We start from the raw sequence: 23,706 nt of genomic DNA, 5'->3' as shown, positions 1-23,706 counted from the left end.
TGTGTGTGTGGTGGGCAGGTGTGTCTGGTGTATGTAGGTGCGTGTGGGTGTGTGTACCATATGAATTCTTTGCAGTGGAAACAGAAGGTGGGTTGCTTCAGGTAGGTCGACATGAACTTGTGCCCGTTGACCTGGTGCACCCTCCTCCTGACGGCCTGCTGCCGGCGTCGGGACAGCTGTTTGTACGTCGGGGAGCTGCCCACCGCATCGTCTGTCCACCAACACACAGACGCACCGGGCCAGAGAAGATGAGCCATGAGCAGACAGCAACACTGCGGCCTCATGAGTGAGCCACAAGGTTCACACACCTACAGGTTCTTGGGTTTGTTGGTTTGTTTTTAAAAAATGTGTACGTGTACTTTTTTCACGAATTTTGCCAAGGAGGCCCGATAATGATCACATATCACAATCACAATACATAAGTACAGGAATCAAGGCACTATAGTTATTTAATACATTTATATTCAAAGTCAAATTCAAAGTCAAATTTATTTATTTACATCCCTAATTAGCATCCCTAATTAGCAAGCCAAAGGCGACAGTGGTAAGGAAAAACTCCTTATGATGGTGAGGATAAGGAAGAAACCTCACAATTTACATTTATTATTTACATTATTTATTATTATTTATAGATATGAGCAAGAGGAGATGAAAGGCTCATGACATCCTAAGACACATCGAAAGGCATGGACAGCAAACAAGTTAGCTAGCTAGCCTGTAGTTGAGATATAAAGTATGCTAGCTAGTTAGATCAATTATCTAGCTAATATACTTTAGCTGTAAGCTCCACTGTCCACTGGCTCAACTGGCTCTTTTGTTAACAGATGTCAGTTTGAAGACCAGCATACATTTAACTTTAACATTTAACATGTTAGCAACCTCATAAATGAATGTTAATATTACAATCTAAATAATGGTAGCAAAGGTTAACTGAGGGGGACTTGAGACTTGGGAGGGGGACCTTCTGACTCATAAAATGAGACTTGTGAACATCTCTGCTCACACCCCCTCACATTCACACCCCCCCCTCACACACACACACACACACACACACACACACACACACACACACACAGACTCTCTCTCTCTCTCTCTCTCTCTCTCTCTCTCTCTCTCTCTCTCTCTCTCACACACACACACACACACACACACACACACACCTCATCTACAGATAGGGCATTCAAACACATTCTGTGTTGTACTTGTTTGCTATGTGTGACCTGCACCAGATCACTTCGAATACAATCATGTAGGTGAGAGAGAGAGAGAGAGAGAGAGAGAGAGAGAGAGAGAGAGAGAGAGAGAGAGAGAGAGAGAGGGAGAGAAAATGGCAAGAAAGAACAGACAGGTATAGATGTACAAAAATAGAATACCGGTAAGTAGACAACTGAAGCACTTTTGTAAGGCACTCTGGACAAGGACGTTTGCTAAATGCCATATATGTAAACACAGACAAAAACATGTCAGAGCTAGAGGAAATGTGTGTTTGTGTGTGCGTGTGTAGTAGACAGAGAAGAAACAAGACAGGGTGAGTGTGACAGTGTGAGGGTTTGAGTTGAGCATGAGAAAACAAGGGTGAGAGAGAGAGAGAGAGAGAGAGAGAGAGAGAGAGAGAGAGAGAGAGAGACTGCGAGAGCACTTGAACACTTTAGATCTTTTGTTGATTCATTAGCATTAGATCTCAGGCCAATCTACAGCCAGCCCTGCTAACCACACAGCTTAGAGGAAGTACGCCCCACATCCCCTCAACATGCCTGTGTGTGTGTGTGTGTGTGTGTGTGTGTGTGTGTGTGTGCATCCACAACTTCAGTAGAATATACTGATGCCTTCTTTGCTTGAGGTGATTTTACAGTAGGACCATCTCCTCCCTTCTCATATATTACCTGGAAACACACTGCCTCCACACACACACACACACACATCACTGCCTCCACACACACACACACACACACACACACTGCCTCCACACACACACACACACACTGCCTCCACACACACACACACACACTGCCTCCACACACACACACACACACACACTGCCTCCACACACACACACTGCCTCCACACACACACACACACTGCCTCCACACACACACACACACACAGCCTCCACACACACACACACACTGCCTCCACACACACACACACTGCCTCCACACACACACACACTGCCTCCACACACACACACTGCCTCCACACACACACACACACACACACACACTGCCTCCACACACACACACACACTGCCTCCACACACACACACACTGCCTCCACACAGGTTTACAGCCTCCAGCGTTCAGTTCCACATTTGTATCAGTTGTGTCCAGCCAAAATTTGTACTCTTATTTATCATTTTAGTATAGCCCCCCGAGAGAGAGAGAGAGAGAGCTAGATATCTTAACACATAGACAGACACAAAGAGAGATGCGATATCAGCAAGTTCCTCTATCTCTCTCTGCTTGGCTGCACTGCTCATTACATGCAGTATATCAGATCCTGAAGCTTATTCAAAACTTGTACAGATGTTGTAGTGCATGCGTGCGTGCGGTTTGTTAGGGGGTGAAAAACTTCTCCCAGCATGTACAGGCAGGAATATACACACTATTTGCCATGACAGATTCCTGTGAGACTCTCACACACACACACACACACACACACACACACACACACACACACACACACACACACACACACACACACACACACACACACACACCTGACAGTCACAGTCTGGTGATCTGTACCACTACACCAATGGATTCCTCTCACAGACAGAGAACTCAAGGACACACAGATTCACTTCTCCATGATTTGTAGTTCTGTTGTTCTGTGTGTGTGTGTGTGTGTGTGTGTGTGTGTGTGTGTGTGTGTGTGTGTGTAAGAGATTCTTACCATCAATAAAAGATCCCTTAAGAGAGATGTGGATGTACACTTTGCCATCTGGCTCCAGGTCAACCTGGCAACACACACACACACACACACACACACACACGTTTAGTGTTTCTTAAGTGTTACATTAACACCCACAGACTACACAGCAAAGAACGTTGGCTCGAGTCAAAGCTTAAAGTCACCTACAAAAATACTTCAAACTTGACTTAATTACTTGGATTCGTCCAAAATAACTCAAACAATAAGAGTCTGTCTTTTTTCCAGACGCTGTGTGCGAGTTAAAGAAAAAACACACCCAGATAAGTTTGTTTAGTTTACATTAGACACTTGGCTGTTATTACAGTTAGTATATAAAACATCCATATATTTTCCATCTTCTGTCCCCAATATCCTGGTATTGACGTGAGACTAGACTTGGACTCCAGCCTCAAGACTCGTGACTTGACTTGGACTTGTATTTTGTGACTTTCGAACATCTCTGACACAAACACACAAACACACACACACACACAGCAGAATAAGACTACACATACTAACACACACAGCCACTCACAAAATATCACAAAGTGTTTGTTTAATTAAGATTTATCAAGGGCAGATGAAACAGAATTGTTCCAACGACCTGATCAGAGAGAGGGGAGTGTGTATATTAAATTTGTGTCAGCCACGTTCATTGCTCAAAATAGCTCAACATGGCCAATTCTGTGTGTAACAAATGAAAGATTAGTGATCAGCATGACCGGACCATCTGTGTAAGCTGTAACATAAGCCTGAGTTTTAGTCTAATCATCTCATGAAATCCCAATCAAGCAGCCAACATGAGCAAACATCCATGCAAGATCATTCAAATTTAAGGTCATTCACTAATTGTATTCTACAATCTATAATCTGCTATACAACCTTAAAGATGCTAGCACACATGCTAAAGCTCTGCTGTTCATCAGGGTGCACCAGCGAGTGTGAACATTACTCAGAATTACCAAGAACTACTCGTTGGCTGAAATCAATGTCCTGTGTGAAGATATACAGCTATTGTAATGTCACAGTCCAGACCCAAACCAAACCCATCTCTTGCTTTCTGACTTTTTCTCTTTTATTCATTCATTCATTCATTCATCTTCCACCGAGTATACAGCCTTTCAGGGAAACAGGTTTCATATTAGACAAAAAAATAGTGTGTCAACAGAAAAGAGTACATCAGTACAAGTTTTGGTTCCTCTGAAAGTTTACAGGTAGCACTGAATGAATTGAAACAAAAAGCAAGCCGGACAGATAAGACCTTTCTACAATTTTGACATTCATTCATACCATACAGATCAGACCTTTCTACAATTTTGACATTCATTCACGCCAGACAGATCAGACCTTTCTACAATTTGATATTCCAGTACTTCAGTTGAAATAGCCACCAAAGGATTGTCTGCAGACCAAAATATTCAATTCAAAGTAAGGATAAATTAGATATGAATGCATATAATCTGTCTGTAATCTCAGCTCAAGTAAGCACTTTTATTTAGTTAACAGTCATGAATTACGTTTTCTTTTAATGCCAGATGTCAAATCACAAAAATCCTGACAAATCAAAACACATTAAAATATGACCAAATCCTCTCAGCCTAAATTACACACACTTATTCACGGAGCTGCACTTTCTGATTACACAATGATGTCCAAAGAGTTTGTGCAGACACACTGTAACTGCGAAAAAAAATAAAAAAAGACAGCGAATGAGAAAGACAAGAGACGGAAGATTAAATGAGAGAGATAAACAAGTGTGATCTAAACAGGTCAAAGGGTTATCTGGTGGGGGAACAGTGCTAGTTGTGTGAAGACCCTTGTGTCTAATTTTGCAGGGTGAGCAGGCAAGCTTGGGTGTTACTGCATGGTTAAAACTGTCTGTCCCCTCCAAAAAAAAAGAAGCTTTTTTTTCTCTAATGTGGCAATAGTTTATAGTTTTATAAGACTTCATAATCAAGTCATTTGCATAACGTGCTACTTTGCAGGCTTTTATTTGAAATAGAATTTGCATTTTTAAAATTCTTACTCTACTTTAGAGTACCTTTGGAGAATACAGACATTTTTTTTAACACATATCAAAACTCTTATTGAATCTTGACCCATAATTTTGTTCTGAACACCACTGTGGCCTTCCAACAACATTTGCTAGGATTCTCCAAGGCTGATGACTAGTCCCATTAATACCACCCTAAAACACAGCCTTCTTGGAGATGCCCCTCCCATTTACACACACACACACACACACACACACACACACACACACACACACACACAGCGGTGGGGGAAATAGAAGGGGTGCAGTTTCCATGAAGCTGACGGTCAGAAGCGTCACTCCACGTTTCAACCTCTGTCTAAATATAAATTCCCTCACCCACTGCTACATACACACCTACACACCCATCCACACGCATGCAAACAAGTACACAAACATGTACACGCACACACAAGCACACAGGTTTCTACTAAATACACAGACTCAGCTTGGTGAACTGGGTCCCGCTGTAAAATCCACATTAGCCCCCAGATCCCCTCAGGGGTTTAGAATTATTTTTTTTCAATTTCATTTTCGAACCAGATTCAATGGTGAACACCAGATCATCAGTTTCAGGGAATCTAAAGATAAATATTAAACAATTTAAAAGTTACTTTTAAACCGAACAAGACAACAGCTTTATAATGAACAAACCTGGATGCTTTAGTGTACATACAAATCTGACAGAAAACAGACAGCTAAGGACAGTCCAGAGACACACACACACACACACACGCACACACACACGAAGGTAAACTGGTTTTAAAAGGTTACTTTGTCAGAGCATATGCCCAAGGTAGTGCAAACATGCACACAGATGTGCACACACACATCCCTGCAAACACTCTCTAGATCACACCATGCCATCTTCAGGGTGAGGAGCTACCTGAGAAACTCCAATCATGAAGATCTACCAGCTCCATATCGCGTGTGGACCAGGTGGAGAGGTTCTGCACACCACCAGTCCTCACCCGTGATCGCTGCGTTTAGAGAGGTCACGGTTTACCCTCACACCCTCCACCGACACACACACACACACACACACAGCACATGTGCACGTGAAAGGTAAAGCAAAAGTAAAAGTGAGAGAGTGGTCAAAAACATCACAGCCCGTTTCAGGGAGATGTTGTTACAGGGCCACGCAGACGGTGCAGCTCATCCAATTCACGCAGGACAGTTTCCTGTTTCCTGTTTCAAGGCTGGCTTTGACCCTTTTTAGTTCAGGTCAAATCTGGGTCAGGACATCAGGTGCTGAACCACTGTGTAGAAATCAGGTGTGTGTGTGTGTGTGTGGTGTGTGAGATCGGCACACGGGGCTGCGTCCCACTCCGCCGGGTAGAAACACTGCAAACGCAGCTCTGACCCTTCAGGGCCTCAACGCTCAATCATCACCACTGACAACAGATGGAGACTTGAGGCTAGCAAGTCTAGACAACCACTAGCAAGTCACCACATCAGCAGACAGAACGTTTATCGGTGTATAAAACCAGCCCACACATGTACGTTCAGAAGACATGTGCACACCATTCCGTTAATCTTAATGTTCAACAGTTAATGTTCACTACACTACTCCAATAACGTAGTTACCATTAGCATGTTAACTACTGTCTAGATCTTTAAAGTGTTTTTGTTTGCCTTCCATTGTGTGGAGGTGCCACTACATGACACTAAAATTACCTACTTAAATTACTTATACTGGATAAGTACTGCAAAACATTATTTTTGTAAGGTACTTGTTATAATTGTTATCATTTAACTACAATTCTTATTTAAGAAAGTCTCAACGTTTTATGCAGTTGACATTACATGGTAAATATCACTGGCACAAGGTAATAAACTCTTGTATTAAAACCTCCTTGTGTTGCTAAAATATGTACGTATTGAAGATGAAACAGAAAAAAAATACATTAAAACTTTAATGATGTACAACATTTAAGATGCTGAACAAGAAGATATTATAGGCCTATTGTGTGTGAAGGGTCAATCATGAACCATTTCCGTACCGTACACCTACCCACGAAATCATGAACCAAACGTTGAACTGAAACACAATCCTTTCACAGGGACCATCGGAAAGAGTTATTTTAATTTCTTGTATAATAATACATAAATAGTTATTTCATTCTCTGTAGTGCAAATATAAGTAGGCTTCATGTTATTTGTGCTTTCACACATCTTTAAACACTACTGCCAGAAATGTAAACGGTTGTTTTTACAATGTGTTTTCTTTGCAGGATTACAGCACATTAACTATTTTGTTAGTAATGATATTAGCTTGTGGCAATATGTTAAACTGGAAACGGGCAAAGTAGCACGACAAGTCAGACCGGTTGTCCTGGAACACGAGCATTTCATAATCTCTGGAAGCTGCATCGAGTTTATTGCGTCGCCGATTTGCACACGGCTGCAATCTCAGAGGGTACTTGATCACTTGCTCTGTCCAGTCAAGGCGGTTAGACCTCCAGGAGTTTCCCTGCCCTGCGACACAGCGCAGGCCGCAGTTTGAAACCCCCCACGGTGCTTCGCCTGGCTGTAGGTGGAGGCGTGTGCTTGCTACACCTTCCAGGGTCAGAAGGTGTTTTATAACAGGGAAGTGTTGCTAGTTAATGCGTAGGACGTGTCCACTACACACGTCAGTTTAGTTCCTGTACTTGTGCACTCTTGACGTAGCACCTGACATGCTGGTACTACCTTGTTTCAGGACGGCCGCTTAGATAAGGGACCATTCTGCAGACCTCTCTCTCCACCACGTGTTCCTGCAGATCGTCTGGTAGGTGTAGTGCTCTAGTAACGCTAGGTGCTCGCAACGGTCACAAGTTCGCCTCCCAGGGAGCAAGTCGTCATCATCATCATCGTACCGCTATACATTTAAGCTGCTCTGGGCGCATCGCCGAAATGACAGAAGCACTTGTGAAGTGAATCTGTGCGGCCAGTTCAGACTCAATGTTTATCAGGTTAGCAGGTTGCCACGCCCTGTAGAGGGCGCTATAGACTATACTGCATGGTTCACTGTAGGAGCTTCACACTAGTCACAGCTCAAGGACAAAATAAACGCTCTCCAGCTTGATGTTAATATTAAAGCCTCTTTCTGGTGACATATACACTACCGTTCAAAAGTTTGGGGTCACTTAGAAATGTTCTTATTTTTGAAAGAAAAGCAGTTTTTTTCTTCAATTTACCTAACATTAAATGCATCAAAAATATACTCTATACATTATTAATGTGGTAAATGACTATTCTAGCTGTAAACATCTGGTTTTTAATGCAATATCTACATAGATGTATGGAGACCCATTTCGAACAACCATCACTCCAGTGCAATGGTACATTGTGTTTGCTAACTGTGTAAGGAGGCTATTGGATATTTAGAAAACCATTGAAAACCCTTGTGCAAGTAGGTTAGCACAGCTGAAAACAGTTTTGCTGATTAGAGAAGCTATAAAACTGACCTTCCTTTGAGCTAGTTGAGAATCTGGAGCATTACAATTGTTGGTTCGATTAAACTCACAAAATGGCCAGAAAAAGGCAACTTTCAATTGAAACCTCGACAGTCTATTCTTGTTCTGAGAAATGAAGGCTATTCCATGCGAGACATTGCCAAGAAACTGAAGATTTCCTACAATGGGTGTGTACTACTCCCTTCAGAGGAGAGCACAGACAGGCTCTAACCAGAGTAGAAGGAGAAGTGGAAGGCCCCGCTGCACAACTGAACAAGAAGACAAGTACATTAGAGTCTCCAGTTTGAGAAATCGACACCTCACAGGTCCTCAACTGGCAGCTTCATTAAAAAGTACCCGCAAAACCCCAATCAAAAATTGTGGGAGCGGCTTCTGGAAGCATGGGGTGAAATTTCTCCAGATTACCTCAGCAAATAAACAGCTAGAATGCCAAAGGTCTGCAATGCTGTAATTGCTGCTAAGGGAGCATTCTTTGACGAAAGCAAAGTTTAAAGTAGAAAATTATTTCAAATAAAAAAAAAAAACATTATTTCTACCTTGTCAGTGTCTGGACTATATTTCTATTCATTTGCAACTCATTTGATAAATAAAAGTATGAGATTTCAGGGAAAACACAAAATTGTCTAGGTGGACCCCAAACTTTTGAACGGTAGTGTATTTGATCGACTACAAGCTTTGCTAAAGACAACAGACAAGTCATCATTATACAATGACCCTTTTTTTCAACTTAATTAAAGAATATGATTTTTATATGCATTTACTATTTGTCTATTTCAGTGCCTTTAGCAAACTTGGAGAAAACATTTTTCCCCAGCAACTGGATCACAAGGCCTGGTGTCCACACACAGTCCTTGTGGGCGGGGCTCTGTATGCCCCTCCTCCCTACAGCAGCACTGTAAGGAGCCCATGCTTTAGCAAGAGGTGAACAAACTCTCATACACTTCTTCCCACAGTGTGTGTGTGTGTGTGTGTGTGTGTGTGTGTGTGTGTGTGTGTGTGTGTGTGTGTGTGTGTGTGTGGTCATGCTGTCATCTCCTGCAGATACGTAAGCAAGTGCCCTCAGCTGTAAACCCCAGAGAGGTTTAAATCCTAAATATGGCCAGTTTGCTGTCAGCCAGCCTAAAAAGGGCCATTGATTCTTGCTCCGCCCGCCGCCGTTTCATACCAAACTGACGCTGGACCTGCAGTACTGCAAAGCCAATCAAGGCAAGTTTGGGTTGACCACTGAGGACACTTTGTTTACCAAGGGACATCAAGGGACAGCTTGTGCAGCAGCAGAGTTGGGTCAGAGGGGTTGACTTCTGGTGAGGTGCCGACGGACCTTACGGACCAGTGTACATGATCTAAAGCCAATGGTCAGCGTGCTTCAGTGGGGATTGTTTGAAGTTTGTAGTCGTTTTTGTCGTGGAACAGTCGGAACCACAAGACCACAGCATCACGGAAACTTCCCCAGACCAGTGGGTGCGCATCTGCTTACCTGCCCTATTGAGCGGTCAAGCAAAAAACGATCCGCCCTTCAGTAAACAGCATTTCTAAGTTTAGTTTGATGCATAACGCTCGGCCTGCTATCAATCTCCCCTCCACTCCACAGTGCTAGAGTGTAGTGTTGCAGTGCTAAAACACATTTTAAAGGTGTTTACTCAAAACCTCGAGCGATAGCTTGAGACACGATGCCTGGTCAACGCGCTCACCCCCGCGGTGAGGACATTAACTCGCAAAGTTGGAGGTGGAGGTTGCGCGCAGGTGGAGGTTGCGCGTGGAAAGGGCGAAGCGCGCGCGCGCTCTTGAATTAAAGTCTAGAACTCGGTGTTGAATCTAGAATCGATGCGTCCACGTTCGTGCTGGGCAAATCAGAAGTGAAGAACGGCGTGAAGGCGCATGCAAAAACGTACGTGTTCGCGTATGTGTACCAGTCTCCGTTTTATATAACCTAAACAGACTGGAATGTCAACAGTTTGCCTGGCAGGCCAATGACAGTTACGCGCAACATCCAGCAACGGGGACGCGCGCCGAGGAGAGCCCACACTCACCCATCCTTCAAAGGTTTCTTCTAGGTTGGAGTTCTTCATTAGGGAGTCGAACTGAATGGTGCAGTTCGCCACGAAGTCGTCGTAACCGATCGGAGCGTCGTTAAACACGGCCAACTCCACGTGTTTGCCGTCGTTCACGTTGACGGAGAACTCCTCGTTATAGGTTGGCATGTTGGTCTTCTGCTTGGTGTGCGTCTGTCCGATTTTGTACTCGTCCACTTTGATTACGATGTATGGGTCGAGGGTCTGGTTCGCCTTGCCGAACATCACAGAATGACGCATGGACGTGCTGGTGGGCTTGAGGTCCACTGCCTCGCCGATGCGCAACTTCAAATAGCCGTTAAACTTCATCGTTTTAGTGCCTTCTCAAAAAAAACGGGTCAGTTTTACCGAACGGTACAGGTAAAGCTCACAAGAAGCAGTTTGCAGGTGCACTGCGTTCCGGACCGATCATCGCACCATTCGGACCAAGACTACACGCAGGTGTTTGGCGCAGGTGAGGGACCCGTAGTCTTGCGTTACACTGCAGGCTGTCGTCCAGCTGATGAAGGCGATGCAAAACCCCAGAGAACAGAAGCTGGGACATGCGCACGCCTGTTTTTACCAGCGAACCAAAGTGAAGACGCATGAACTCTCTTTGCGGAAGAACCTGCACGAATTCAGTGAAAGGGGAAGTAGCCTACGAGTGAGCAGTAAGTTTACGCCCGACTGCTAATTCCGTGCTGATGCGTGACCGAAGGTTTACGTGTTTGCTGCAACAGCACCAAAAACTATTTTGAGCGAATCTTTCCGAAGTTGCGCTCTTGCACAAAATGTGCAATCAATCTTCCGTCATGACGTTTTCCCGAATCTTCACAATCTCACCGATCATTCCGTAATATTCTTTTCATATTTGCCTCGCACTTTGGGGCACGTTACCAAACCTAACGACCTTAGGAGCAACTCCTTGTTGGTTTGACGTAAATCCCGAGAGAACTCGTACAGCCGGGTCATTCTCATGGAAACAGGACTTTTATCAAACAGCCGCTTGTATACCTGCTTCCCTAATCCCAGCTCGCGCGGTACCTTTCTGTCTCCTTTGAACACACCGCCCCCTTGTGGTATTAGAAAGCAACGTTTGTCCGACTGACCTGCAGCTCGTGTTACCATAAATTATAGAGGTTTTTGAACAGAGAATAGTAAATGCATGAATAATAAACGATAATTAATGATTTTATTATTTATAATTAATATGTATTTAATGATCTATTTCGCTACACGTTTTGTGCTTTTATTTCACGCCGTGTGTGCATGCTTGGGGAGTTGTTTTGAAGGTTCATCCACAAAGCGGTCTGGTGAAAGACCGAGTGCCCCTAAGGCAGATTTGACCTCTGACACCACCTCGGCTTCGCGCCACCTGGTTTTAATGGAAAGACCGGGCAGTAACCACTAGGGTTGTAGTCACTTTCCTCTCTCCTCTGAAATAACAATACTAAAATAAAACTACATTATGAAAATACAATGTAATCCAAGCTGTATAATTTACAGTAATGTCACATAGGATGTGAGGAGTTTTGCCAAGCGTACATGAATGGCTGTGAAAGTTTAATTTGTACACATGCGCCCATTCCGCATACAGCCAGCAGAGGGCAGTGATATTCTGCGATCGAACTCGCACATACAATCGCCCGTGAACGTCTCCCTGTCTTCCCCTCTGTCGTACGTATACTGTAGTAAATGATGTGTGTGTGTGCGTGTGTGTTCGGAAGGGTTGCTATACGTTCTGCAACTCAAGGGTGTGTATAAACACAAAGTGAGTAGGAGGCTAGTGAAGATTGATCGCAGGCCGAGTTGTTGAGGACACTAGGGTAAATATATGAGTTTTGGATGAACATTAAGAGAGTGTGTATGTCAGTCAGAGAGAGAAGACACTATAGATAAGCATGTGTGTATAAATCAGTACAGGAGAGAGAGAGAGAGAGTGTGTGCTTGTGTGTGTGTGTGTGTGGAGTAAGTAATTGGCTCCAGATGGTGACTGGTGTGCCCTGTTCTGCAGGCAGGCGTCGGAAGGTGTGTGTGGGTGTCTGTGTGTGTGTCTACATTCCACTTCTACTGTTGGTCAGAAATGCTTTGGATCAGAAATCAGAAGTGAAGCAATACGTCCCAGACAACTTCTACCTGGAGAGAACGCAGGAAAGTGTCTTGTGTTATGGTCTCATAACAGAGACTTCAGTCTGATTTACGAGGCCCGTTTGACACGTGGAGAAGGCCCCGCCCCCGCGTGTGGAAATCGATTGCGGAAGGGATGAACGCGGAAGCGAGACGAGCGGCGAAAGAAAAGGCGGGATGTCGGCGTGAGAACGCGCGCGCGCCACGGGAAAAGTTTGGCGAAGCGATTCGCTTCAGCACAGCTGAGGCCTGCGTGCCAGACAGCCCGTCTGAGTTTGAATGTCTTCATAACCTGTAAACCATAAATGTATAAGGTTATAGCTACACTCGCAAACACGCTCAAGCTTGACGTGTGGAGTAAATGTCAAATATGAAGCGCGTTCACGCGCTCTTCGCTCCTCGCTGTATAACTGAGACACACACACACACACACAGCAAAGATAGGTTCTTCATTGTGGGTCATTTCTCGGTATACTTTTCTAATTACATGTACATTCCCATATAAAAGTGAATCTATTACATTATGTCTGCAGAACATTAATTATTCAGCTCATTGGCGTCTAGAGGCTAAATGTTTCAGAATAAAAACACCATTCTTTGAAGTGTTCCAGATAAAAATGTCTCCTCGGTGGACAATTACTGGCAACACCGGTGTGTTTACAAAAGCATGTGGTTGTAATAGTTGAGGGCCTTACAGAGAAAGAATTAAATCCTCCAGACCCTTTCACGGGAAGTAATGATTGTCTTAACAGTCCTGCTTGAATCAGATACCACCAGGCTTTAGCTATGCAAGCTATTCGGGGTTATTCATATAACCAAAAAACATTTGTGTTGTGTGTGTGTGTGTTTTAGGTTTTCTGTGGGGTCTAGGTGAATCTAGTCAGTAACTCAGGCTAATGCCATATATTAGAAACAGCAGGAAAGAGCAAAGGTCACAGACTACAATCCTTCCAGACAGACGAACACACCCCCCCCCCCCCCACACACACACACACACACCTTTTTTAGTAATACACTAAGCATTTGCTTTCCATTAGCTTACACACAGGGAGATCTTGAGAACACTGAAGAGAACAATTAACCTGCTTATGAGAACTACACATGTTCATGAGACCAAGCCTGTGCGCACACACACTATAAAAACAAATGTTTCTAAATGCAGAAAAACCCTTTTTTTTACCTTACATACATGAACACACAAATCAGAAGTGAACACAAAAGAACAGCTTTTCCCTTTCACTGTTTAATCAATCAGAAATAAAGTGCCATGAAATATGTGAAAATGAAATAAACATAAGACATAAACACAGATTTACTTTGTGCTTTCCACAGACGTTCATCTTTGTGTCCAGACATTGTGGCAGTGTGCAACTAAGCTCAGTGTCACAGAACTCTGAACCTGCCCAACACCCGACCCCTCAATGTATCCAACATCAGGGGCGTGGCTGTGTGTGTGTGTGTGTGTGTGTGTGGTGGGGAAGGGGGGTGTGGCTGTATTGACAGGGGGCGTGGCTGCAGTAGGCTCTTAGACTGTCTCAAGAAGTAAATAAAGCTAGTGTTGTGTCCCTGAGTGACCCAAGTCCCATTTATCTGAAACACGAGCAGCTACTATACAAGAGTAAAACTGCACATATATTAAAATTACCCCAAAAGTCTTCGGTGTAGTACATATTTGGCCAAACCATCTGATTTTATAACCCATGACCCACAGTGACATGAACTGTACACCTACACATCTGTTATGTCTTTAAAACAGCACATATGAAATTAGAACCTTTTAAAGGTCAACCCCTGAGCAGTGCAGTCTTAAACTGCCAGCATAGTCAATGTATGTACCAGTGCAACCTTTTAATATGTTCCCCTTTGAGTGAGTCTGGGGTATGGCTTAAATATTATAGTTCCAACACTATCAGCAAGTGACAGGACCTCTGATATCAAAAAAGACAAGGTCAAAGTTTGAAGTGTCAGTATGCCTGCACCCAGGAAATTATGATGACGACCAGACTCAACACACCCACGAGGACACCAAACACCGCCAACCCAAGGGCCTAGAGAAAGAGAGGGAAGGAGAGGGAGAGAGAGAGAGAGAGAGAGAGAGGGAGGGAGAGAGAGAGAAGAGGTGGAGTGTATTAAAAGATTGTGTGACATTTTCTGAGGAAGTGGAATGAATGGAAACACCAGGTGAGTGTGTGTGGTACAGTAGTGTGTGTGTGGTATAGTGTATGTGGTACAGTAGTGTGTGTGTGTGTGGTACAGTAGTATTTGTGTGTGTGTGGTATAGTGTATGTGGTACAGTAGTGTGTGTGTGTGGTACAGTAGTATTTGTGTGTGTGTGGTATAGTGTATGTGGTACAGTAGTGTGTGTGTGTGGTACAGTAGTGTTTCTGCTACAGTACTGTGGTGATAGAGCCAGACCATCTCACCCAAAATGAGGTGCAGGATGTGATGTGGTCAGTGCTGAGACGCAGGTAAAACAGTCCTGGATACACAAACAGAAGACAAGTGGAGGTGGTGGAGCCTGGAGACATGGAGACATGGAGAACACACACGTACGCACACTAAGGATTAATATTACATGTATAATGATACATGAACACACACACATATGTATATATACACACACACACACACAAACATCCACACACCTACTAGTCCAAATACGTGTCTGATGTCAGGTACATATATAGCCAGCAGCTCCACGAGTGAAAGGATGACAACAGTGGAGACACAGTGTGAAAACCAGGAGAACTCTCTTTCCCCACGAAATAACATTAAGACAGCCTTACGGGCCTGAGAGAGAGAGAGAGAGAGCTCAGTGCCGGTCCCCTCGCTGCAGTGAATTAACACTGGGCCTCAATCTCAGGACCAGCACACACCCACCGGGAAGTGGATGAGTGGCACAGTGAGCAGCACGGCCAATAGGATCGCGAGGCGCACCGACATCACCAGGACGTCGTGTGGCAGGTAAGCATCGTAGCCGTGCAGCAGCTCAGAGTCCACCTGGGCTGAAGAACAGACAAGTGATCGGCCTTCGCCCGCCCGCCGCTTTACACCGCGAGACTCTCCTTCACCGTCCGTCTGTCCCTGCTCTCTTACCGTAGAATGTGAGGTAGCCAAAGAGGGCGGAGACTAAATAGACCAGGAGGCTGAGAGAGATGCCCACATTGGCCACATTCTGCATCCTGCGTTTACTGGGGCTGGAAGACAGACACACACACACAAGCACTCTAGCAACCCTACAGGCAGACAGGGGGCGCTACAGCTAGCTGTGTGGTACTGACCGCTGCAGCTCACTGTATATAGGGAGAACTGCAGTGTGGCACAGGAAGGAGAACGCCATGGTGGGAACGGCGTAGGCACTCTGAAACACACACACACACACACACACACACACACACTCATTGTTTCTCACCCACATGGAGTGCATGAATTTGGTATAGTCTGATGAGGTAATAAAACATTGTGATATCATGTTATAGCCAATATTAGTTTTTCTGATGGTCCTGCAGTGATGTGTATTTTTAATAAAAACACATCCATCTTTCTCACTCTCTGACACTTTGACATTCTTTCTTTCTCTCCCTCACACACACACACTCACCTTACTGGAAAACACAAAGAGGTGAACACTGCAGTCTGACGCAGAGGAGTTAGAGACCTGCAGAACACAAAAACATCAGAACCCCCCACAGAACAGCACCAGACCCCTCAAGGACCTCGTGAGGGACCCCTCAAAAGACCACACAAACATCACACTCAACAGTTGCTCCAAACAGACCACATATTCTGTCAACAGTGACGAAAACCTTCGAAAGACACATTTTCTGATCCCTTCTGAAATTTACTGATTTTCAACATCAGTGGTCAGTGGTTTGCTGTCTGTCTCACTGCTGATGCCCTCAGTTAAATGAACGTGAAGTGGACTGCTGAGGTCAGCAGTAATTGTGGCAAGATGTTTCATGAGCTCAGCCTAGTCGTGTCAGCAAGGCCGGCCCTGACTGACCTCAGAGTCCTAAAGGTCAAAGGTTAATGGCTCAAAATGTCAGACCACTTCCCGTAGAGAAACGTCTTGGCAATAGAAAGCTGTAATCAGATTGGTTAGAATGTATGTGTGTGTGTGTGTGTGTGTGTGTGTGTGTGTGTGTGTGTGTGTGTGTGTGTGTGTGTGTTTAAACAGGGTCCAGATTCCACGTAATCTGTTTTTGTTTGATTGGCAGGAACGGCAGGGTGTTCTGTGATCAGGCCTTACTTTCTGAACCCCACTCCTGGACGTCCACCATTCAACCTTCTAATGATCATCAGTAAAAGCCCCGCTGGGTCCTAGAGGGAGCCTGCACGATCACACCATCGTCAGTGTGTCTCTTACCCGACTCACAGTGGCGTTGATGGGCAGGGGACATGGGATGGTCCACTTCTTCACCACCACCACAGCAGCAAAGAACAGCATGAGCAGGAAAGAGAGACTACTGGTGTAGCCCAGAAAACCTGGAGGAGCGTTAGAAATGCACTTATTCACGCGCGCACACACACACACGGCTGTACATGCATGCACGCACACTCACACGCTCTCTTACCTATCTTTGGCAAAAGGGCCAGAGGTAGTACCACACACAGTGTGACTAGAACTGACAAAATGGCACCATCTTCATACCACACACTACAGAGTAGGAGAGACGGAGAGACACAGAGACAGAGAGACAGAGAGAGAGAGAGAGATTAAGAGTATAATATCTGCTAGAGTGCAATGAGATCTAATCTGATAACTCTTCCCAAAGTATTCACTCCGTGGATGCACTTAAGATTTACAGCAATCTGGTCTCTGGATCCTACCCACAGTTTCATCACAGCTCACGCATAAATCTCTGGTTCAGCTTGTAGAGTTGCAGGACACAGAATATCTGGAACAATGTGCTGGATGAGAATGACCTTACGATACACCTCACCACGGAATACGACCATGTCTAATACAATGGGCTTGGTGTCCGTTGTCTGGCTTTCCTGCACAAAGGACTGGAAAATCCCTGGATGTAGTCCAAACATCCTTTTGCACTTCAACGCACTCACGCAAACACGCACGCACACACTCGCACACTCACGCAAACACGCACGCACACACTCGCACACTCACGCAAACACGCATGCACTCACGCACACACTCTAAATGCAGACGGGCAGATTGGGGATGAGCTACACTCCAAGTCACAAAACAAAACATTGATGTAACCGGGCGGGACGGGGGGTGGAGCAGAAGGTTTCGGATTTGACCAGAAAAGCAACAAGCAGTGTTGGCCAAATAATGTGTAATGCAGTGTGTGTGTGTGTGTGTGTTGATGCATGGTTTAAACAGCCCTCTGCCTCTCCCGTCCCAGCATAATTGGAGGCAGAGAATCACTTGAACGGTTCTGAACTGATTTGACCACAAATGATGCACACAGAACATCACTGACAGTCACGCAGCCGCAGGGGGAGGAGCCAGCCCAGCCCCGCCCACTGCCTGAGACGTTCACCTTGAGGCTACATATGAGGTCAATGTTATTTTTTTTAAACGAGTACATTATTTCTTACTCCCAGTCTTCCGAGATTTTTGTTCCCGCGTCCCGAATGCATGTCTCCCGTCCGGAGTTGCGGTGGGAAGAGCGATCTGGCGCAGTGCTGCTTTGATTGGCTGGAACACACGCAAGAGATCTGGGCGAGTGGTGAGCCTAATGCGAGACAGCTGTGCGGCAGGGCGGCCATCTTGCCGAGACGAGCCGCGGCTCAGCGCCGAGAATGATACAATAACGACTGGGACATTCTTCATGGAATACTGAGGCCATGTACTTGAAGCTAGTCCTCTTCGTTTTACCATTAGCATTTAGACTGCTCATCTCATCTTGTACACACTGAGAGTCTTTTTGCTGGGTAGCAGAGTCCTCTGATTTCACCAGTAGCTACAGCTGAACCAGTATGAATCCCAGTGATTAGGGTCACCACTGAGGTCTGAATTGAGCCCGTGGTTTAGTGAACTGGGCCCGAGTGAAGACCATTTATGAGCTGTAACTTAGGGGAGGGGGGAGGGGGGACTTACCCAGAAGCCTCTGTTCTCAGGAAGCTGAGGATGGTGGCAGGAAGTTCAGACTTTAGTATGAACATATAGGAAGCCATGGCTGTCAGGAACACAAAAGGGAACACAAATAAAACCAGTGTGGACAGTTACACACACACACACACCCACAGCCACCATGATACAGTACAAAACAGAGACATGCATACATGCACACACACTTAAAACACAGAACACACAGTAGGAAACACAAGGGAGTGCAACAGTACACAGGATAATTACTAAAAGAAAACAGAGACCGACAGAGAGAGAGAGAGATAAAGAGAACTGGGGGAAGGGAAGGAACGGAGAGGAAAAAAAAAGGAAATGCAGAAAGAAAGTATACGGCTCCAGGCAAGTTCACCTCCACAACAGCTCTTAATGAGAAAACCACCACCACCTTCACACACAGCCAGGGGTGGAAAGTAACTAATTACATTTACTCACATTACTGTAATTGAGTACTTTTTATGAGTAATTTGTAATTTTCTGAGTAGTTTTTGAAATATGTAATTTTTACTTTTACTTGAGTACATTTTTACCCAAGTAGTTTTACTTCACTACATTTGAACGCCCTCACATTACTGAGTAAAAAAATATTGATGGTGAAAAATTAAATGCGGGCAGAAATTTAAACTTCTGAGTCCCAGAAGTGAAGGCCAATTGCGTGGCCTTGCCTTGCGCGCGCCCTTTCCATTGTCTCATAATCAGGTCATAATCTGGTGCACTTTTTTTCCAAAAGAATGAGATTGTTCTATCTTTAAATCTTCTATCTATCAGGTTCTGTGGGATCCTATGGGCATTTTATTGTGAGTAGTGGAATCTTGTTGCATTTTAGTTTGATTTGTGGCATCTTGTGGGCACTTAATTTTGTGTGCATTTTGTTTTTTGGATAAATTGTAATTTAAATTTCTTTATTTTATCATAGTGTTGTCCGTTGGACAATAGGACTAAAAATTGTTTGCACTTTATGGTACAGGTTATGACTGTCCTTGTGCTGTGAGGAAGTATGTTCCTGAGCCCAGCTGATCTTTTTGCAAGTGTGGATGTGCACTTAAATACGCTTTGAAATCTATTAAAACAACTTGTGCTGAATTTGGTTTATGATTCATCCATGCATTAAATAACTGAAAGTAACTAAGTAACTTTTACTCAAATTACATTTTAAATGAAGTAATTTTGTACTTTTACTCGAGTAAATTTTGAGATGGGTAATTTTACTTTTACTCTGAGTAGATTTTAGGCAAAGTAATGATACTTTTACTCAATTACAATTTTTCAGTACTCTTTCCACCTCTGCACACAGCCCACTACAGCTCTCAATGAGAAAATCACCTCCAGGATCTCTGTGCATAATGTCTGCTAGACCTCTCAACAAGACAGTCAGCTCCCGCTAGACCTCTCAACAAGACAGTCAGCTCCCACTAGACCGCTCAACGAGACGGTCAGCTCCCACTAGACCGCTCAACGAGACGGTCAGCTCCCACTAGACCGCTCAACGAGACGGTCAGCTCCCACTAGACCGCTCAACGAGACAGTCAGCTCCCACTAGACCGCTCAACAAGACAGTCAGCACTCCACTAGACCGCTCAACGAGACAGTCAGTACCCCACTAGACCGCTCAACGAGACAGTCAGTACCCCACTAGACCGCTCAACGAGACAGTCAATTCCACTAGACCGCTCAACGAGACAATCAGCCCCCACTAGACCGCTCAATGAGACAGTCAGTTCCACTAGACCGCTCAATGAGACAGTCAGTACCCCACTAGACCGCTCAACGAGACAGTGAGTTCCACTAGACCGCTCAACGAGACAATCAGCCCCCACTAGACCGCTCAACGAGACAGTCAGTACCCCACTAGACCGCTCAACGAGACAGTCAGTACCCCACTAGACCGCTCAACGAGACAGTGAGTTCCACTAGACCGCTCAACGAGACAGTCAGTTCCACTAGACCGCTCAACGAGACAATCAGCCCCCACTAGACCGCTCAACGAGACAGTCAGTACCCCACTAGACCGCTCAACGAGACAGTGAGTTCCACTAGACCGCTCAACGAGACAATCAGCCCCCACTAGACCGCTCAACGAGACAATCAGCCCCCACTAGACCGCTCAACGAGACAATCAGCTCCCACTAGACCGCTCAATGAGACAATCAGCTCCCACTAGACCGCTCAATGAGACAGTCAGCTCCCACCAGACCGCTCAATGAGACAGTCAGCTCCCACCAGACCGCTCAATGAGACAGTCAGCTCCCACCAGACCTCTCAATGAGACAGTCAGCTCCCACCAGACCTCTCAATGAGACAGTCAGCTCCCACCAGACCTCTCAATGAGACAGTCAGCTCCCACCAGACCTCTCAATGAGACAGTCAGTTCCACTAGACCTCTCAATGAGACAGTCAGTTCCACTAGACCTCTCAATGAGACAGTCATGGATACCTACAGCACTACACACACACATGCACTCGAACGCATGCACACACAACATGAAGGGAGAGTGAGACACGTGTGTGGCTGTAGGCTAAGAAAAGCAGACACGCATGCATATACACACAGAAACAGGCAGCAGACACAGATGTGAACAACACACACTTGCACACGTATACAGTCACATCTAATGTGTGACATCATTAGATATATAAAATGACAGAAACATGTCCTTACCACCAATATTCTGAATCAGAATGGTACAGGCCACCACAACCTTTCAGGCGGAGACAAAACACAGGAGAGGTTAGCGACATTTGACCCAAGCATCCTTCCACAGAGCAGGACAGAGTTTGACGAGGGCTCTGACATAAATGCATCTCATCTTCAGAGATTCATCAAGAGTCATGATTAATGCAAGGTTATAAGCCCTCGTGTCAGGGCACCTACGATAACTGCTTATTTTCACCTACACACATGGCCACACAAATGTACTGAAACACAGGTTCACGCATTTATTACCCCACACGCCGATACAAAAAAACCCAACCTTAAACAGACCGTAACAACTTTAACAGACTACCCCTCGCTCAACATTTAGCTGCCAGAGGTCTTACCCATACTAACCTATCTGAACACAACATTCACAACATTGGTATACAAACATTTGTGCAACTGTTCTTCCAATTCAACATTTTAAACAGTTTTCAACACATCTGTGCTCATGTCATAGCATTAATATTGGACGATTTTCATTCACTCCTAACTCCCCTTCATGCTGCGTACATCACTAACATTTCTCTGCTTTGGTCTGGATGTTCTGTACTATGATGTAACGAAACTTTGAGCTTGGAAATATTAAACAAATTGAATATATAATAATTATTATAAAAATAGTTATTAATGTGCATTAGCTCTGCAGTTGGGACGTCACCTTGCCTGTCTTGTTAAAGGCTCTCTCTCCAAGGCCTTCGTATGAGGTCAAACCTATATGTCGGTCACACACGCGCGCACACACACACACACACGTATATGACACACAAGCATACACACATTAAACAACAAACAAAAACGACATAACGGAAAAATCCCGACATTCATGAAATCACTCAGAAAATACTGCCAATTTTTAGAAATTAGGCCTTCCACACATGTTGTGTAGTATTTCAGGGTGCCTGAAGAAAACATGATACGTCAGCAGAAGCTGAGATTAGGAAGGAGGAACAGGAAGTCTCGGGATCACTGTTCTGATTCTGTGGTAAGTGTGAACCACGCGCAAGTGAGTCCTGGATAATGAACGGCTGCTCTTCGCACTGGCTAGACGATATCGTTCTCAACGCCAAAATGTCCAGTTGTCTCTGTCCTCTTCCAGACTATGATGGATGACTATGTGACATGCAACATTGGCTCATTCAAATGTGAAGAGTGCTGAGGTCAGCTCAAGGGTCACTGTTTGAACCCGGATTAAAGGGGACACTCGAAACTTTGTGACCTCTGCAGATGCGGAGAGTAAAGCATGCAGGTCAGCGAGGAGGAAAAGGTCACGTTACCTGTCTGGTCACAGAGTGTGAGCAGGAGGTGGATGGAGTAGGCGGCCAAACTGGAGACCAGCACCAGTAAAATGCTGCAGAGAATGTACACATGTTAACACAGGGGGCACACAGGGGGCGTGTCTCTGCACAAGCAGGAGTTAAAGCCCCGCCTTCCCGTCTCACCTGAACCCCACGATGCCAGTGTTGGCCATGGCGTAAGCCAGACCCAGAATTCCACTGCCCATGATGGCATTCATCAGGTTGAAAACAGAAGAGGTGAAGGAGGCTCCTCTCGAAACCTGCACAACCTGAGAGAGAGAGAGAGAGAGAGAGAGAGAGAGAGAGAGAGAGAGAGAGAGAGAATGAAGGGGTGCATGTGTATAATCTGCATGAAAAGCCTACTGTACTGAAACCATACAACAAGTTTGTCCTGTGTCTTAAACTGTATCTCTGGATGGGGATGCAAGATCTTTTAGCAGCATGCCGCTTTCCCACATCAAGTCAGTATTGTCCTAAATTCCCTAAACTGAAAGTTGTAAAATACTAATCTGGATCATTAAGAGATGTCATAAACTAACGGCAGCTATAACTCGAACCATGTGGAGGATGTGCACAAACTCAGCACTAATCGGCGTTTATATCTCCTGCACATGAGAAGCAGGTGACTGCGAACCACAGGCGGCTTGCGCAAAACCACAATCACATGAGTGGATCCAGAAGAATCACATGAGTGAATTCAGAAGAATGACAAACCGTGATTGTAATCCAATTCTTGCTGGATAGTTAAACTTATGGACCACACAAGGGCGCGTTACCCGTCCTAGTAGCGGTGCCGTCTCGTCTCCGTCGTGCCCGTCCGGACCCCGGTCTCCATCCCCGCCTTGTACTGTGGTGTCCTCGCTGGCTTTAATCATCTCCTCTAAAACTCTACACTCTAACTAGTTAATCATCGCTAAAACGACGTTCCTCGGGGACAAAGAGAGAGTTTACGGCCGTGTAAACCCGCTGCACGTCCCGCCTGTCTGACCGGAGAGTGTCCCATCGGAAGACCGAACCGAACCTCTCGGTCATATGACCAGA

General features: G+C 45.1%; 2 protein-coding genes across 6 annotated transcripts in view; both read right to left on the bottom strand.

Annotated features, from left to right (window-relative positions):
- The window catches only part of prkcha (protein kinase C, eta, a), a 21,335-nt gene extending 9,853 nt beyond the window's left edge, over window positions 1–11,482 (bottom strand). The window contains exons 1-3 of the mRNA XM_076985679.1: window positions 10,431–11,482; window positions 2,893–2,956; window positions 58–211 (exon numbers count right to left, since the gene is read on the bottom strand). Of these exons, the coding sequence (XP_076841794.1) occupies window positions 58–211; window positions 2,893–2,956; window positions 10,431–10,781 (569 nt within the window). The 5' untranslated portion in view covers window positions 10,782–11,482. The remainder of the gene's footprint in view (window positions 1–57; window positions 212–2,892; window positions 2,957–10,430) is intronic.
- Window positions 11,483–13,799: 2,317 nt separating this feature from the next.
- slc38a6 (solute carrier family 38 member 6) lies at window positions 13,800–23,701 on the bottom strand. Of its 5 annotated transcripts, none has more exons than XM_076985585.1 (15): window positions 23,442–23,700; window positions 22,810–22,934; window positions 22,645–22,718; window positions 22,029–22,081; window positions 21,332–21,371; window positions 18,646–18,724; window positions 17,153–17,235; window positions 16,945–17,063; window positions 16,180–16,236; window positions 15,860–15,939; window positions 15,675–15,775; window positions 15,459–15,583; window positions 15,224–15,368; window positions 15,002–15,057; window positions 13,800–14,626 (listed from the first exon to the last, which is right to left on the bottom strand). In XM_076985585.1, the coding sequence occupies exons 1-15, from the start codon at window positions 23,538–23,540 to the stop codon at window positions 14,543–14,545; spliced, it is 1,320 nt and encodes a 439-aa protein (XP_076841700.1). In that variant the 5' UTR covers window positions 23,541–23,700; the 3' UTR covers window positions 13,800–14,542. The 5 variants fall into 5 exon arrangements, with proteins under 5 accessions (XP_076841700.1, XP_076841699.1, XP_076841701.1 ...); XM_076985584.1 differs by having other exon boundaries at window positions 15,002–15,096; window positions 23,442–23,699; XM_076985586.1 differs by lacking the exon at window positions 22,029–22,081 and having other exon boundaries at window positions 15,002–15,096; window positions 23,442–23,695.
- Between the last annotated feature and the right edge of the window lie 5 nt (window positions 23,702–23,706).

This window comes from Brachyhypopomus gauderio, unplaced genomic scaffold, assembly GCF_052324685.1.
Source record: "Brachyhypopomus gauderio isolate BG-103 unplaced genomic scaffold, BGAUD_0.2 sc43, whole genome shotgun sequence".
Lineage (NCBI taxonomy): Eukaryota > Metazoa > Chordata > Actinopteri > Gymnotiformes > Hypopomidae > Brachyhypopomus > Brachyhypopomus gauderio.
The sequence above is the reverse complement of the archived record's forward strand: the minus strand, read 5'-3'. Positions and strand labels throughout refer to the sequence as shown.

What these genes read in the sequence shown, in the direction of transcription:
- slc38a6 (XM_076985584.1), bottom strand. Translation starts at nt 23,540, where the DNA reads ATGATTAAAGCCAGCGAGGACACCACAGTACAAGGCGGGGATGGAGAC. An exon ending in ACTGGCATCGTGGGGTTCAG is followed by an intron (nt 22,719 to 22,809) that starts GTGAGACGGGAA and finishes CATTCTCTGCAG; the next exon opens with CATTTTACTGGTGCTGGTCT. An exon ending in TGCCACTCATCCACTTCCCG is followed by an intron (nt 15,369 to 15,458) that starts GTGGGTGTGTGC and finishes TCTCTCTCTCAG; the next exon opens with GCCCGTAAGGCTGTCTTAAT.